The 16925-nt window shown below is 34.2% G+C and overlaps 1 protein-coding gene across 1 annotated transcript; it reads left to right on the forward strand.

Moving 5' to 3' along the window:
* The first annotated feature begins 11250 nt into the window (after positions 1 to 11250).
* LOC120076850 (transcription factor E2FC-like) lies at positions 11251 to 16908 on the forward strand. The gene is made up of 13 exons (XM_039030796.1): positions 11251 to 11642; positions 12190 to 12367; positions 12515 to 12568; positions 12663 to 12748; positions 12895 to 12983; positions 13068 to 13122; positions 14341 to 14393; positions 14489 to 14539; positions 14631 to 14679; positions 14773 to 14838; positions 14928 to 15004; positions 15160 to 15307; positions 15675 to 16908. The coding sequence occupies exons 1-13, from the start codon at positions 11394 to 11396 to the stop codon at positions 15750 to 15752; spliced, it is 1233 nt and encodes a 410-aa protein (XP_038886724.1). The 5' UTR covers positions 11251 to 11393; the 3' UTR covers positions 15753 to 16908.
* The last annotated feature ends 17 nt before the right edge of the window (positions 16909 to 16925 follow it).

Below are 16925 nucleotides of genomic sequence, written 5' to 3' on the forward strand. Positions count from 1 at the left end.
ACAATTAAATAACATTTAGTTAATTTAATTTACACATTAATTAAATAACTATTTATACATTAAATCCAATTTAATGTGTGTGTATATATATTTATTTATTTATTCATTCATTTATTTATTTATCATAAATATCGTATGTATATGTGTAATACCACTCAATTAGTTAATTCTTTGTGAATCTAATTCTCTTGAATTAATTAATTCAATCTTATTCAAATATTACTTTCAATTTAATTTAAATTATAGATCATATCCATAATCAATTATATATTAATCATATTAATATATAATATATGGTTTCCTCAAATTAATTTGAACAATTCAAATTATCCTTCTTAAATATCCTCTAGTGAGCTAACAAGGGGACTTGGTGGACCGATAGATTAAAAGCTCCAACGATATGAGATTAATTGGTTAAACTCATTAACCAAGTTAATCGATATTCATTAACTGTGGGTACACTCCACTAAAGACTCACGGGTGCACTATTCTCACTATAGATACATTTATGTGTCCACAAATATAGACTAATAACAGTAAGTTAGTCATTCACGAGTGTTTGTAACTCCAGTTTGGTCAAATTACCGTTTAACCTTAGGTTACCTCTGACTCCTTAAGTACCAGTGCTCCTTTAATGAACAACTTGTTTATGGTCAAACCAATAAATGGAAACCTCTCTCAGGCCAATGAGAGGGTTAGGACCCTTTGTTAAAGTCTCGAAGATACCATTTAAGGGAACACCCATTTACTTACCCTTAAGATGGGAAAAAACAAATTCCATCTTGTATCATTATGTTCCCAACTCTCCACTCGGTCTTGTTCCAACATGGTAGGCATATTGAATCGGTGAACTGGCCACCCTCATCCATATAAATCAAAGGATAACCCCTCGTGAATAAGAGTTCATAATCTACTCGGGATTAAGACTAAGCTGCCTCAGTCATCTTATTGAAATAGGAATCTAACTAATTACATCTAATGGTTACTATTTCGCGGTTCAGTCTTATGCAAACTCATTGCATAGAATATCCCTACTTGCATGTCAACTACATGAACACGTTGGATCATTGTGTTTGTCTCAAACACAAAATGGGTTGTATCCATGTTACCAGGATAAGGTACTTAGCCTTATCCCTATACTATAGACCCTTCGGACAATATCTTGAACATTGATCCCTGCTTAAGGGCATAAAACCCAACACATGTACCTATCATGACAAGAGTTTTGACATCGTCTGTAACAATATATTTGTCTTTGGTCATATCCACATACAGTTCAAAACTCATAAGACAGTCTTAGATGTTAGTTTATTAGATTTAGGGTTATGTAAGACAAAAATAGACAAACAACACAAACAATAATATTTATTGAATTAACATCTATAACTTTTTATTGATGATAATCAATTGATAACGTTTACTGTCTACGAGTTTTAGGGCATAAAACCTAACACACGTACCTATCATGACAAAAGTTTCGATATCGTCTGTAACAACACATTTGTCTTTGGTAAAACTCACATTTAGACCTTGGTCACATAGCTGATTGATTCTAATAAGATTGGCAGTAAACCCCTCAACCAACATTACATCATTCATTTTTGGAAGACCTAGATAATTCAGAGTTCCTTTTCCAATAATCTTACTGTTGGGATTGGTGTCCTAATTCTCCCAGAGTCTCGTTGTTTGTAATTTATACACATTGTTATGAATATAATAAGAGTTATTTTATTTGGCATTTACTCATATCCAATAAACAAAGCTCCATGGTTATTGTATGTAAACTTAAGCATGTATATGAGATATATAAGTGGATCATGCCTTAAGTGATAACCTAAATAGGTATGTAGTATAAGGATTAAGGAGGGATACCTGATCCTGGTGACACTACGGATACGGCCTACTTTGTAGAGGTTTGCAAGTGTTGTGAACTACTACAGATGGTAGATCCTGACCATTCATGTAGAGACATGCGAGTGAGAGTGTCCTATACAAAGAGTTTGTATAAGACTGGACCACGAGATGATTCGTCTCTATATATAACGATGTTGATACTGGAGACTTACATCTCACCTAAATAATCATAGGTGACATGACCTCAATCCTGAGTGTTTTCGAAACTCCTGCCTTTGAGGGCGGCCCTTTGATTAGTATGGGTGAGAGTGGCTAGATTGCCAACTCAACATGCCTACCTTTTTGGGAACTTGTCTGATTTGGGAGCTGGGAACTCAATTACACAAGATGGAATTCACTCCTTCCCCGAAACAGGGGTAAGTAGATAGATTGCTCTTTTAGGGGCTGATTCCGAGGCTTGAACATAATGACCATAACTTCTCTTTGGAAGAGAGGACTTATGTTCATTAGAGGGATCAATGGTACTTAAGGAGTTAAATGTAACTACAGGGGCATAACGGTTATTGGTCGAGCTGTACTTACGAGCGATTTATGAAGGGTTATCGCACTGTTGATTGGTTCAGATGGACACATAATATATATGTAGTAAGGAGAGTTCAACTGTCAATTTTTAGTGGAGTGTTTGGTAGTTAACGGATGGTGGATCCTGTGACTAAAGAGTTTAGTCAGTTATTCACGTACCGTTGGAGCGTGAATAACATCTGATGGACAGAAATATATTTGTGGTAAGAAGAGTTCAGTTGTTGGTCTTTAGTGGAATGTCTGACAGTTAATGGATGGTGGATCTCGTGGCTAAAAAGTTTAGTCAGCTATTCACAGACCGTTGAAGCTTTGAGCCACAGGTCCATTAGGTCCTCTAGGTGGCTTGGATAAAGTCGAGAATCAGTATTTAGATCAATTTAAAATGTTCAAATTGACAAAAGGGAGTTCGATTATATATGATATAATTGAACTGGTTGAGTATATATGATATAATTGACTAAATGTATGAGATACATTATTTTGGAGGAAATTAGATATAAATATGATTTATATCATGTGGAGGAGAAATTACTATAGTAAATATGTGATATCAAACTATAGAGTAAGAATATAATATGATTATATTCATTAATTATTAAATTGGTTAATTATATGATAATTGACCTAAAACTTCTCTCGGTCCTGCGTTAGTGGGAGCAACCATATTCGGTTTATGGTACCCGATGAATAAAATGAAAATTTGTTTTATTTTGCAAAAGTTCAAAAAAATTGGCAAACGGTGTGAAAACGTAACGATCGCATAGCTTGAGAGACTACACGATCGTCGCTCATCGCCTAAACATCGCACACCAGCGCTAAATAATCGCATAGTATGCCGTGTTTTCTAAACGATTGTCTACCATTTACTAAACGATTACTTAGTAAAACCTACACTATCGTGTAGCTTCTTCTAAATGATAAGCACTTAGCTATACGATAGCTCATTTTCTCTCCCACTTATTTATCGTTTACACGATTTATTCTTTCTCCAACCTCTACCAAATTCATCAAAGAACCACTCTTTGGATTCTCACTCCGAGAATACCAAGGGCTCCATTTAGTGGTGTCATCCCCGCTGCTGTTCACTTGTTCATGTTTGTTCACATTGTTGTCGTTCGTGTAGACAATCGTGCTATTGCAGCCGACTTGTTTGCTGGGTGATAGAGTTCGCGTAGAGGTCTTCCGCTGCGTTTGAGTTCCAAAGCTTTAAGAGTATTTTCAACTGGCTTCCCTTGTATTTTAGTGTTCAAAGCATGCCTTTAATTAGTATGAATTTGCATAACTGTATGTTAGAATGTATGTGTTGTATTTCGGTCACGATAAAATCAGAAAGATCTAAACGTACTCATGAATGCTCTTCGTTAAGAGTTCCTTCACTTAGGCTCCCCCTAAGTTCGATGATATTAGGGATGAGACTTCTCCCTTCGAGTCAGTGAACTCCTTTCACTGATGAATCTTAGAATCTCCCTAAGATGAAGGACTCCCTCTCTCAAGTTGAGTTTTAGGCTTCCCCTAAGACTGGGAATCCTTTCTCTAGCAGTTAAGGGTTAGACTCCCTTTAAGGCTTCATAATCTTCAATGTGTTGCAATCAATGGATGAAGAACTTGTACAATGGAATAATGAACAACAAGTAGGTACACAATATAGAATAGTTTGGCCGAGATAAAAAAATCTCTTGCTCTAAAAAATACAAATTAACTCATTCAAAACAACTTTCAATAAACTACACCTTTTATAAACGAAATCAGAAAATGAAATAAGGAGAAGATAGTCCATGCCTCATTAAGGCAAAATATCAGACAAAACCAATATGTCAGATTTTTCTAGATAAGGAAAAATATTCTACAGAAAAATATTTTGATGTCTAAACTCAACGTTAAGGCTTTTCGTGAGACATCTGCATAAATCAAGGTCTTAGAAAAATATAAAGCCAATCAAAGGAAATCTCCAATAGCAGCCTTATTTTGGAAGTATTTTATATGATAAACTATTGAACCTCTATCAGATAAGTCGACCGAAGGACCTTGTCCAAGATCACATCTTAGCTCAGGTTATAAATTCACCGTCTTTCAAATTAATCTAATAGTTCCAAGACTATTTGATTAAATGATGATCGGAAAGGAAAAAGTCAAGACAATTAAACTTCTAAACAGAATAATACATTTATACTATTAGACGTTGTTGTTGTATCAATTAAAATTTTAAACTAATTAATAATTATATCAATATAAACTCTGAACTTTAGTAAGTGAACCAATTTATATAATTTTGTTAGTGATTTGCAGCATTTTCACTTGATTTTATTTTGTTAGTAAAAGGAAAGATTCTCAAGTAGTTCTTTCTAAATAAATAGAGAAATAATGAAAAAGGTCAAATTTAATGAAAAATAGTAATTATCTATTTACTACTCTCTCTTTCTATTTTTATATTATTTAATTTATAAATTAGTTCATTTATGAAAACTTAAAATTTCAATTGATAAAATTATTATTTTCAAGGATTAATTGAGACAACCCAAAATTGGGAGATATAAAACTATCCTAAAAATATATTAAAACCGAATAACATAATATAAGGTTATATATGTATATATAATATAAGGTAGGAAGTGGAGAATGGAATTGATTGATATATGTCCGTTCCCGCCCAAAAACACGAATGTGGGTGAGTCCATTCATGTGATTCTTTTCCTCTAAGGCATTGAATTAAATGCGATGAGTGGAGAATCGAACTTCTGAGTTAACACACTATGTCAGTTGAGCAATGTTCATTTTGACCGTTCATGTAATTTTCACCATCTTTATTTTTAGATCTCCTTTTTTTATTCCATTTCATATATCATTATTATTTAGGTTAAAATATCATCCTACTCCCTTAAAATTTATTTCATTTTAGTTTTGGAACCTTTCATATGAAATTATTATTATCGGATCAGTTTCGATAAAATTTAATATTTAATGGCTAAATTTGAAATTTATAAAAATACAATGACTAAATTTAAGAGTCACTAAAATCTTGGAAGTTGAAGCCATTGTCATCCTAAGAAAATCCGCCTTTAACGATGGAATTCAATGCATTGTAGGTCATCTTTTCAAAATCTTCTCTATCTGAAATTCGGGTTATGGATCTTTTTTTGGTTGGTATTGTTAATGTAAATTGATGAAATCAACTTCTAAAAGTTTGTTGAAACAGTTGTACACAAAACAAACTATAAATACATTTGTAACTAGTCTTTTATGTACCTTACAAAATAGAAAGAAAAGAAAATAGCTAGCTAAGAACTCATCTGTAATTCTCAAGATAATCTCCAAGACTAATATCAGCTCCTCTCCGTGGATGTAGGCTATTTTGGGCCGAACCACGTAAAGTTCTTAGTGTTCTTGTCTTTCTCTTCCTTTGCTTCATCTTCTTATTTCCGTTCTTCAACTTCTTCGTCTTCTTCAAGCAATTTCGACAACATTTCTCCATTTTCTTTTTCTCTCTCGAGTTCATCTGAAAAGAAAGAATTTCATTAGTGTAGTCATTCAAAGCAATTCTTTTCTGTGAGTGCTTTGAACGAGATCCGATCATCAACGTGTAGAGCTCATATTTTCTTTCACACGGATTGTGCTTTTAGCACAAGGTTTTGCCTTCAGTTGGTTTTCACAAGACAACAAGTGGTTTTATTTTTCATTTGGGCCTTAGTCTCATTTGCAAAGCCCAAAAGGTTCGATTGTCATCAGCTTGCAAAGGCCCAATAAGTGGTATCAGAGCTTGCAAGAAAACTTCAAGATTAGTCAAGAACTAAAAGAAAGTAAATCTTGGAGCTTTCGAAATCAAAGAAATAAAAATGGCAGTAGTAAGATATGGTATTGAAAAATTTGATGTGAAAGAAGATTTTGGCTTGTGGAAAGTCAAGATTAAAGCGATTTTGGGGTATCAAAGGGCTCACAAAGCTCTTAAAGATCCAAGTAAGCTACCTATCATAGCAACGAAGAAGAAAGGGAGAATATGGAGCTAATTTCTCATGGTACTCTTGTTCTAAATCTGTCAGATAGTATATTAAGACAGGTAATTGACCAAGAAACAACCTTCAAGATGTGAACTAAATTAAATGAGTTGTATGAGACAAAGAACTTGCCGAACAAACTCTTATTGAGGGAAAGGTTTTTCACCTTCAAGATGAGCTCCTCAAATTCATTAACAAAAAATCTAGATGACTTCAAGAGGATTACAACTGAATTTAAGACTCAAGGCGAAGAGATGGGAGTCGATAATGAAGCCTTTGTGCTTCTTAACTCACTTTTAGATTCTTATAAAGATGTTAAGACAACTTTAAAGTATGGTAGAGATTTCTTATCAACCGATATAATAATTTCAGCCCTTAAAATCAGAGAAATGGAGCTTCTAACCAGTAAAGAAGAGAAACCCAATGTTGAAGGTTTATTTGTTAAGGGGAAGTCTAAACAGAGCAACAAAGAAAAAGGCAAGCATAATTCAACAGAAAAAGGTAAAGAAAAATCCAAGGTTAGATGCAAATATTGTAAGAAGTTGGGGCATCTAATCAAGGATTGTAGAACCTTGAAATGGAGAAATGAACAGAAGAATAAACAATAAAAAACACAGCCTCAACAAAAAAGTCAGCCAAGTCAGTCAGGAGAAGCCTCAGTAAATGAGGACTTTTTTTTCTATTCAGATGCCCTAGCTACATCAAATCAAAAGGTAGATGATGGATCGGATAAGAACCAAGATTGGGTTATAGACTCAGGGTGTTCCTTTCATATGATACCTCATAAGTCTGGTTCAGAACATATAAAAATCTGGATGGAGGTTCAATATACATGGGTAATAATAACTCATGTCCAGTGATTAGTATTGGTTATGTTTCACTCAAGCTTGAAGATGGGCCAGTCAAATTACTTAGAAATGTTAGACAAGTGCCTAAGTTGAAGAGGAACTTAATTTCATTAGGCATGCTTGATTCAATTGACTGTGAATACAGAGGAAAGGAAAGCTACTATGAAGTTTTGAAGAATAGTAAGCCTATTTTCAGAGGTATTAAAATAAATGGGGTCTATGTTGTTCAAGGAGTTCAAAAATTGCATTCAGCCTTAGTTGTGACTTCTAAAGAGCTTACCGAAGGAGATATTTGGCACAAAAGACTCTCTCACATTAGTGCCAAAGGTCTACAAGCTCTTGCCAATCAAGGAATTCTACCTAAAGAAATTCATCAAAGCCTATCCTTCTGTGAGCATTGTGTGATAGGCAAAGTTACAAGGCAGAGTTTTGTCAAGGCTCAGCATACAACCAAGGCCATCCTTGATTATGTGCATTCGAACCTATGGGGCCCTTCACCTTTCCAATCCTTGAGCGGAGCCATATTTCTTAACCTTTATTGATGATTACTCTAGAAAATGTTGGGTATTTTTCCTTAAAACTAAGGATTTGGTGTTTGATAAATTCAAAGAATGGAAGACTATGGTTGAAAAATAGACTAATAGCCAAATAAAGTGTCTTAAGACTGATAATGGGCTTGAGTTATGTGCAGAAGAGTTTAATGTCTTTTATAGGCAACAGGGGATTATTAGACACAAGACTATCAGATATACACCCTAGCAAAATGGGGTGGCAGAGAGATTAAATAGAACAATCATGGAGAGAATGAGAAGCCTTTTATCAGATGCCATTCTTCCTGAGAAGTTTTGGGCTGAGGCAACATCTTATACAGTTTATACTCTCAATAGATGCCCCCATGCCTCTCTATATCTACTTACTTCAGAAAAAAGGTTGACCAAACATCCTTCTAATCTAAACAACCTAAGGGTGTTTGGTTGCATAGGTTTTGTATATCAGAATAAGGGAAGTTGGCTACCCGAGCAGTGAAATATATGTTTTTGGGTTTCACTGAAGGTGTGAATGGATTTAGATTGTGGCATCCTACAGAAAAAAGGTGTATAACAAGCAGAGATGACATTTTTAGGGAGACTGGAATGTTTATGCAAAATCTTAGCTCAATTGTTACAGCACCTCAAGGAAAGTTTGATACAATTGAGGTGGAGCAGGTTCTAAACCCTACGACTGATCCCTCAAGCTCAGAATCACATTTTGATTAGCTACCTCAACATGAAGAAGATGTAGAAGATGTTGTTTCTGATCCAAAGCAAGAGGAACCAGACCTAAGGGGTTATAGCCTAGCAAGAGATAGGCAAAGAAGAACTATAGTCCGCCCTTCAAGATATGATGACTATATTAATTTAGCTTCAAATGCTTTAGACCTGAATAATGAAATTGAACCCTCTACCTTTGAAGAAGCAGTAAGTTGTCCTAAAGCTAAATTGTGGATAGAGGCAATGAATGAGGAGGTTGAATCACTTATTAAAAATGACACTTGGGAGTTGGCTCTTTTACTTAAAGGATGCAAACCAATTGTATCCAAATAGGTTTATAAATACAAGGAAGGAATCCCTAATGGTCAAGGACCTAGATATAAAGCTAGACTGGTTGCAAAGGGATTCACTCAAAGACAAGGTGTTGACTACAATGAGATATTTTCTCCTGTGGTCAAGCAAACATCTATCAAACTTTTATTGTCCATTGTGGCTCAATAAGACCAAGAGTTGGAGCAATTTGATGTCAAAACATCTTTTCTACATGGCTTCTTAGATGGAGTCATTTATACAAGCCAACCTTAAGGCAATGAAGTCAGAGGGAAAGAAGATCATTTTTGTCTATTTAAAAGGTCAATTTATGGCCTTAAACAGTCTCCTAGTTATTGGAACAGAAGATTCAATGATTTTATATAGAAAAATGGGTTTACTAAGAGTTCTTATGATAACCGTGTTTATATAAGCACTAACACATATGCACATCCTATCTATCTACTTCTCTATATAGATGATATGTTGCTATCGGGAACAACTATCAAAGACTTAAATCAAGTAAAAGACCTACTAAAATCAGAATTTGAAATGAAAGATATGGGTAATGCAAACAGAATTTTGGGCATTGACATAATCAGAGATAGAAAATCATGTAAACTTAGCATTGATCAGTCGCAATATTGTCAAAAATTACTCAAGAAATATCACATGACAGAAGCTAAAGCAGTCAGTACTCCTATTGCAAATCTTTTCAAACTTTCAGCAGAAAATTCACCAAAAGAGTCAGACATTGAACATTTAAAGATAATGTCAACTATTCCATAATCCCAAGTTGTGGGAAGTCTAATGTACCTAATGATTTCTACAGGGCCAGATTTTTGCTTATGCTACAAGTCTGGTAAGTAGGTACATGGCTAATCTGGGTAAGAGGCATTGGGAGGCAACAAAGTGGATTATGAGATATCTTAAAGGCACTTCAGGTGCCAAACTACTGTATTAGCAAGCATCAGACAAAGAACCAAAATTAATGAGGTATGTTGACTCTGACTATGCTGGAGACTTAGATAAAAGGCGATTCCTATCAGGTTATATCTTCCTATATGGAAGGTGTGTTCTGAGTTGGAAGGCTACATTATAGTCAGTAGTAGTCCTTTCCACTACTAAAGCTGAATTTATAGCTCTTTCAGAAGCAATAAATGAGGGGTTATGGCTAAAAGGGCCCCTACGTGATTTTGGTCTTAAGCAAGATACAGTAAAAATATTCTGTGATAATCAGAGTATTATACATCTATTTAAGCATCCACAATATCATAATCGACGAAATACATTGATGTGAAATTTTATTTCATACGAGAACAGATTGAAAACAAACAGATAGAAGTACTAAAAGTTCATACCTCAGAGAATGCCTCCGACATGTTAACCAAGACTGTCACTCATCTCAAACTTTAAAAGTGCCTTGATATTATAGGGCTTGAGCTGAGAGAAGAAGGTTAGCAAAAGGGGAGCTGAAAGAAACTCCTTGAAGTTAATTTCAAGGTGGAGATTGTTAATGTAAATTGATGAAATCAACTTCTAAAAGTTTATTGAAACAGTTGTACACAAAACAAATTATAGATACACTTGTAGCTAGTCTTTTATGTACCGTACAAAATAGAAAGAAAAGAAAATAGCTAGCTAAGAACTTATCTCTAATATTCAAGATAATCTCCAAGACTAATATCAGCTCCTCTCCGTGGATGTAGGCTATTTTAGGCTGAACCACGTAAAATTCTTGGTGTTCTTGTCTTTCTCTTCCTCTGCTTCATCTTATTGTTTCCGTTCTTCAGCTTCTTCGTCTTCCTCGAGCAATTTCGACAACATTTCTCCATTTTCTTTTTCTCTCTTGAGTTCATCTGAAAATAAAGAATTTCATTAGTGTAGTCATTCAAAGCAATTCTTTTCTGTGAGTGCTTTGAACGAGATCCTATCGTCAATGTGTAGAGCTCAGATTTTCTTTCACACGGATTGTGCTTTTAGCATAAGGTTTTGCCTTCAGATGGTTTTCACAAGGCAACAATTGGTTTTCTTTTTCATTTGGGCCTTAGTCTCATTTGCAACGCCCAAAAGATTCGATTGTCAATAGCTTGTAAAGGCCCAACAGTATGAATATTAATATTGCTCTATTCATATTTTTTGGAGGAAAACAAATCTACTCATGCTATTACAGTTTTGACATTCTTCTAAGGTTACTTTTTTTTCCAAAAAATATTTTTTCAATAGTATTTTTTTCCATCATCATCGATGAGGAATTAAAATTGTAGTTTGATGGTTGGTTTGCTCTTATATACCTCTGCTTAAAAAAGTTAGAATTTATTTAAAATACATGAACTAAAATTGAAAAAGTAAGAGAATAAATGGTATTTTTAACTCATTAATATTATTATTTATATTCCAATATTCCATCTCTTTCTCTCTCCTTTTTTGATTCGTTCGCCGCTTCTACGTACTCTTTCTCTTTCTTCTCTCTCTCTCCTCTTTTTTCCTTCTCTCTCTCTCTTTCCCTCCAATCTTCAAAATCCTCCATATCTCCCTCCCTTTTTCCTCCATCTTTTCCGATGTCGAACGCCGTCGAAGATCTCATCCTCCGCCACCGCCACTCCGATTTCCGATTTCATCTCCTTCGCTCTCACTCTCACCATCGCGACATGTCTTCTTCTTCTTCTTCTTCTTCCTCCTCCTCAGCTCCAGCTCTTCCGCCTCTGTGTTTCCTTCAGTACCATCGGCCTTCTCCGCCGTCGGATCAGTCCAACGATTGCAACGGCCGTCTTGCTACCGACGCACATTCTGCAGTTGCTACACTAGACGTGAGTTTCTTATTTATCTTCTTCGTTTTGTTGTTTGTTTGTTTTCTGATTCCCGATGTGCGATCAATCTTCTTTGAGTGTTAATTTAAGTTCGAAGATCGGTGTGTATACTCAATTATTGAGTTTGCGAGGTTTTTTTAGAGTAAAGATTGGTGAATTTATGAATCTGGATCGTGATTTCTACTTCGATTTGATTAGCTGTTAATTAATGTGTAAATTGTTACTCCACCAGTAGAATTATCTCGAATTTAATTAGAGTTGTGAAGATTTGGGACACATCTTAATGTTTGTCTCTCTTGAGCTTTTAGTAATAGATTTTTTCTATTTTAGCAATTGTAATCTGCTTCCGGTTTTTGCGTAGTGGAGTGCCTTTCTGTAAGATCCTATCCATAAATGTCGCGAGGTACTAGCGAGGCAATTTTTCGATATTTTATGAATGCCTTTGAACTCGTTAATATCAGAACCGATGATCTAAATATCGATCTATTTGACTTCTATCTTTCTGTTTCTTTTCTAAACTTTTATTGGACCAACATTTTTTTGACAGTTGAAACGAGCTTATGATATTAATGACTCCGAGGCTTTGGCTAGTAGACAAGTTGTAGCCTCTGAACAGAGGATGCGATCTAATGATTCTTCATGTGAACCAGTATCCATTGGAAAACAAAACAAAAGATCGAAGTTACAGAAAAATTCGAAGTCTAGGACTCAAAAATCAATAGATGGTAATTACGATATCCTTCTAGCCAACTGGTTAGAGTTCATCTCATATGCATTTCATTTCTGGCCTCATCCCATTCATTATGCATTATGCACATTTAGTTTCTTTCTTTCAATTTTTTTTTATTCTATGGGTTTTCTTTTTGTTGTAGAGCCTGTTGATGGTCCTAATCTATCTACTAACGGTCGGTACGACAGCTCGTTAGGTAAAGTCGAGGTGAACAATTTTCTAATAAAATCTTACGAGACACACTGGACCTGGCCGTTGAGATTTGAAAAATTGTGTATTTTAATCCGCAGGCTTCTTGACAAAAAAATTTATCAGGTTAGTTCAGGAGGCTGAAGATGGAACACTTGATTTAAATAAAACTGCAGACGTATTAAAGGTATAGAATCTAATTTTCCCGTCTGGAAGGTCTTAGAGAAGCTCTTCAAATTAGCTGAGATTATTGTCCTCTACAAGTTTGATACTTAGATTTATTAATTATTTATTTCTTTTGTAACAAGATTTTAAGAATAATGTTTGATACAGGTTCAAAAGAGGAGGATTTATGACATTACAAATGTTCTTGAAGGAATTGGTCTCATAGAGAAAACCACGACGAACCACATACGTTGGAAGTAATTAAATTGACATTATCCTTAATTTTCCATTGTAAACTGCAACGTGCACTGAGTAAGCATTACTTTAAATCTTGTGAACAGGGGATGCGAGAGGCGTGGGCCTCGAGAGCTCAACGATCAAGTTGGTACATTAAAGGTGCCTTGCATTTTTATCTTGGAGATTTTATTTTTCAAATTTCGATTTCGCTTTTGTTAATGATAGGTATATTCATTGATTATTTTACAAATACACAGCTCAACTGGTCATACTTTGCCCTCCGATCAACACATCTTGTAGTTAGTTCCTTTTACGTGTGCACCGTCTTTATGATGTTTGAACATTTAAGAACTAAGTATATTGTTTTAATTATATGTTCGTATCATCCAATGCCAAGTACCTTTAATTGGAAATGGTCTGGCCTTAAATTAAATTATCATGCTTATACGTGAATTTAACATCAATGACTCTAATTTGAGCTTTCCTTTCAGTTTCGTTAATGTAATTATTGTTGAAACTTCATCGATTTTTTTTTTTTTTTGTTGAAATAGGTGAACTAAAAGTCACATTATACTTGAAGCTAAATTGATGCAGTAAGATTAGAGTAAATTGGAGTGTCTTGGTTAAATCCTTGATTAAATTAAGATTAGTATTAGTTTGTTTTCCAATTCTCTATAAATAGAGAATTATCTTCTTGTATTCACAACTTTTTATTCATAAAAGAGATTTGATTTGATTCTTGGAGCAAGTTCTTCTTTTTATCCTTTAGGCTGTATCATACTTAATAGCCATATTTTGGAATAATTAATGAACCGCAGCACTGTTGGTCTACTTCTTAAGTAGGGTCATACAAACATGTAATAAATGTTAGAAGCTTATCACATATAAGAAGATTATTTTATTATCTAATCTTGATTTACTAGTAGAAAGTTAAAGAACACCAATTCGCCTTATTAACACTTTCTCAATTTATTGGAGATGACTATGCTCAAACCTTTCGCCAAATGTAACGATATAATCTCAAGCTCATTGCCCCTCTATAAAATCTATATACAACATTCTCTAACTAACTTCTGGAGTACCATTCCCTTTCCGACCTTTCTAGTATAGACATTTGCCATTGGGGACCAACAGAGAATTTAGAAATTAACACTGACATTATGTCATGTTGATTGTTTGGGAGACTGTAAATTCACCATCGAGCACATTGCTGAAGATTTATAGTTCCAATGGATATGATGAAAAATATCATACGACAGAATGCTACTACTGGTATAGATAATAGAAATGGCTTTGCACCTTACAACTCTATAATTCATACTCACAGTTAGCATAATCTAAATTGTTAGTCATTATATTGTGATCTTATTATTGCAGGCTGAAGTTAAAAGTTTATATGCAGATGAACGCAGACTTGATGAACTTATAAGGTTGGTTGGGTCTTAGAAAATAAGACCATTCTTCCTTCCCTTACTTATAAGAAAAGAAAAGAAAAATAAAAGGTTTATTGATGCTTTTTATGCAGGATGAAACAAGAACTTCTGAGAAATCTCGAGGAAAATGCAAATCACAGGAAGTAAGATTGTCCCGTCAATCTTTTTACTCATATCGAAGTTACATTTTGCTTCTTTTTCTTTAATATTTGCCCCTCTTGTACTATATACCAGGAACCTTTTTATAACAGAAGAAGATATCTTGCGAATTCCTTGCTTTAAGGTTATTTTTCTTCAGCTCTGGTAATTTCCATAAAATTTACAAATTTAACAATTTCCTCTTTAACTCACTATTGTTCTGTAACTGCTGGATTAGAATCAGACACTTATAGCAGTTAAAGCCCCCCAAGCTAGCTGTATTGAAGTGCCCGATCCGGATGAGGTAGTTATCATCTTAAATTAATAAATTTTGGCAACTTCTCTAATCCATTAGCATTAGCATCTGATATATAAGTTTCCTATATAAACCAGGAGGCTTGTTTTTCTGAGAGGCAGTGTAGACTGATCATCAAAAGCACCACCGGGCCAATTGATTTGTACCTCTTGAGGTATATTACAAACTTAGCTCTTCTCTCCATGCCAGCCTCCTCTTCTTGCTCGGAATTCATTTCGTTTACTATTACACGACATTCATCTTGAGTTTCCACTTCGCTTTACGAGTATATATCCATCTCGAACATGATGATTTTTTTTGTGCCTGTAGGACTGCAAAACAAGGGCGGGAAGAAAATATTTCCAAGCAAGCAAAACTATCTTCAATACAGCAGAGGAATCCTAGCATACTTACCAACAGTACTTCTCCTTTCCAAGAATTTCAAGGAATGCAAAGAATTTTACCTGTACATAATAATGTAGGTCCAATTTAAAAGCCAAAGGCGGTCATGCATTCAAAGTTTCGTTAAGTAACCATTTGGTTTTTGATTTCTAGTTTTTAAAAATTAAGCCCATAAACATTTATTCCACTTCTAAATTTCTTGCATTTTTATCTACTTTTTGCTAAAGTTTTAAAAAACCAAGTTAAATTTTAAAAACTAAAAAAGTAGTTTATAAAAACTTGTTTTTTGTTATTGAAATTTGGCTAAGAATTCAATCATTTTACTTGTGAAAAACGCAAATCATGGCAAGAAATTTGAGAAGTTTAATTTTCAAAAACCAAAAACCGAAAAACCAATGGATTATCAAACGAAACCTAATTTTCCCGGAGCTCTCTTTTTGCAGGTAGACGATGATTACTGGTTCCAATCAAATTCACAAGTGAGTATTACTCATTTATGGGGTGAGGAACACAACTTTTAACTTGTCCCGGAAGACCAACAATCAAGAACCTCTGGTTTTCTTTATGGAGCACGACACAAATTTTTTCCATCAAAGAGGCCATGATGTTTCAACACTTTTCCATTTCTCTTACAGAAATTACCTCCGAAGGAATTCCTCAGAAAATAAAGAGAGTAATAATGAAGTATTATCAACTCTCAGCTCAAAGATATGAAGTGTTTATGTCTATTCTCCACAGTCCACAGCATTTTTGTTGAAGAGGTATGCCTGAGGCCTCCCTACTTACAGCTCCTCTTTTTATTTCCTTACTCTTTCCAAATGCTCAGGGCAATTAATTGTGCTATATATCTACATATCCATATTTATATGATATTGTAATTCATGATTTTGTTCTTTAGACTATAAAACAAAGGTGTTATACTAATAGAAGATGTTGTTTTTCTTTATAAATTTTATGATATTTTCTATTTCTAACTGAGAATTTTAGTTTTCCCTTACCAATAACATAGTAATAGTCAAGTTCCTCTGCCTAATAAAATTACATTAGTGTTTAATTCCTTGGTGTAAGTTTGAGTCTCCGCCCCGGTTACAATCAAATCCTAGTAACAGTCCTCATCTGGGCTTACAAATTTGTAGAAGGTCTCAATGACAATATGTACATGACCTCCTCCAATATGTGTAGTCCAATGTTTTAAAATGTTATTGAAGCTAACACCTTCAGACAAGGCTCTAACTTTTAACTCGAGATTTATGTATTTATTGACCATAAGAGACTTATGCCTTTCTGAAATTTCAATGACTCGTCTAGTAGTTTGAAAAATAATAATGATTTGCCTCATTCTAAAATATAAAAGATTTGGATGGTGACAATTTGAACTATTACTATTTTTACTATTGTGGCTTTGAGGACATTGAAGACAATACTTATAGTATCTATAAATAAGGCCTATTAGTGACCATAGTATGTGAAGTTAAAGATATCCTTTTAGAATTTTTTATTAAGTGAAAATTTATGGGGCAATATTTTATTATTATTATTATTATTATTATTATTATTTACATTTTTATATGACGGTCATGTTTAGCATTACTTGATCATACCAATTTAAGATGTGTAAAATATTTTTTTTATTTAATCTGAGACTTACGCTTTATACTGCGTGACCTCTTCAAGAAGAAAAACCTCAAAGTCGT

The sequence above is a fragment of the Benincasa hispida genome, chromosome 4 (genome assembly GCF_009727055.1).
Source record: "Benincasa hispida cultivar B227 chromosome 4, ASM972705v1, whole genome shotgun sequence".
Classification (NCBI taxonomy): domain Eukaryota; kingdom Viridiplantae; phylum Streptophyta; class Magnoliopsida; order Cucurbitales; family Cucurbitaceae; genus Benincasa; species Benincasa hispida.

Excerpts from the sequence above, each read along its gene's own strand:
- LOC120076850 (XM_039030796.1), top strand. The coding sequence starts at position 11,394 with ATGTCGAACGCCGTCGAAGATCTCATCCTCCGCCACCGCCACTCCGAT. Across the intron at positions 14,680-14,772 it reads TGCGAATTCCTTGCTTTAAG|AATCAGACACTTATAGCAGT; the intron begins GTTATTTTTCTT and ends CTGCTGGATTAG. Across the intron at positions 14,839-14,927 it reads AAGTGCCCGATCCGGATGAG|GAGGCTTGTTTTTCTGAGAG; the intron begins GTAGTTATCATC and ends TATATAAACCAG.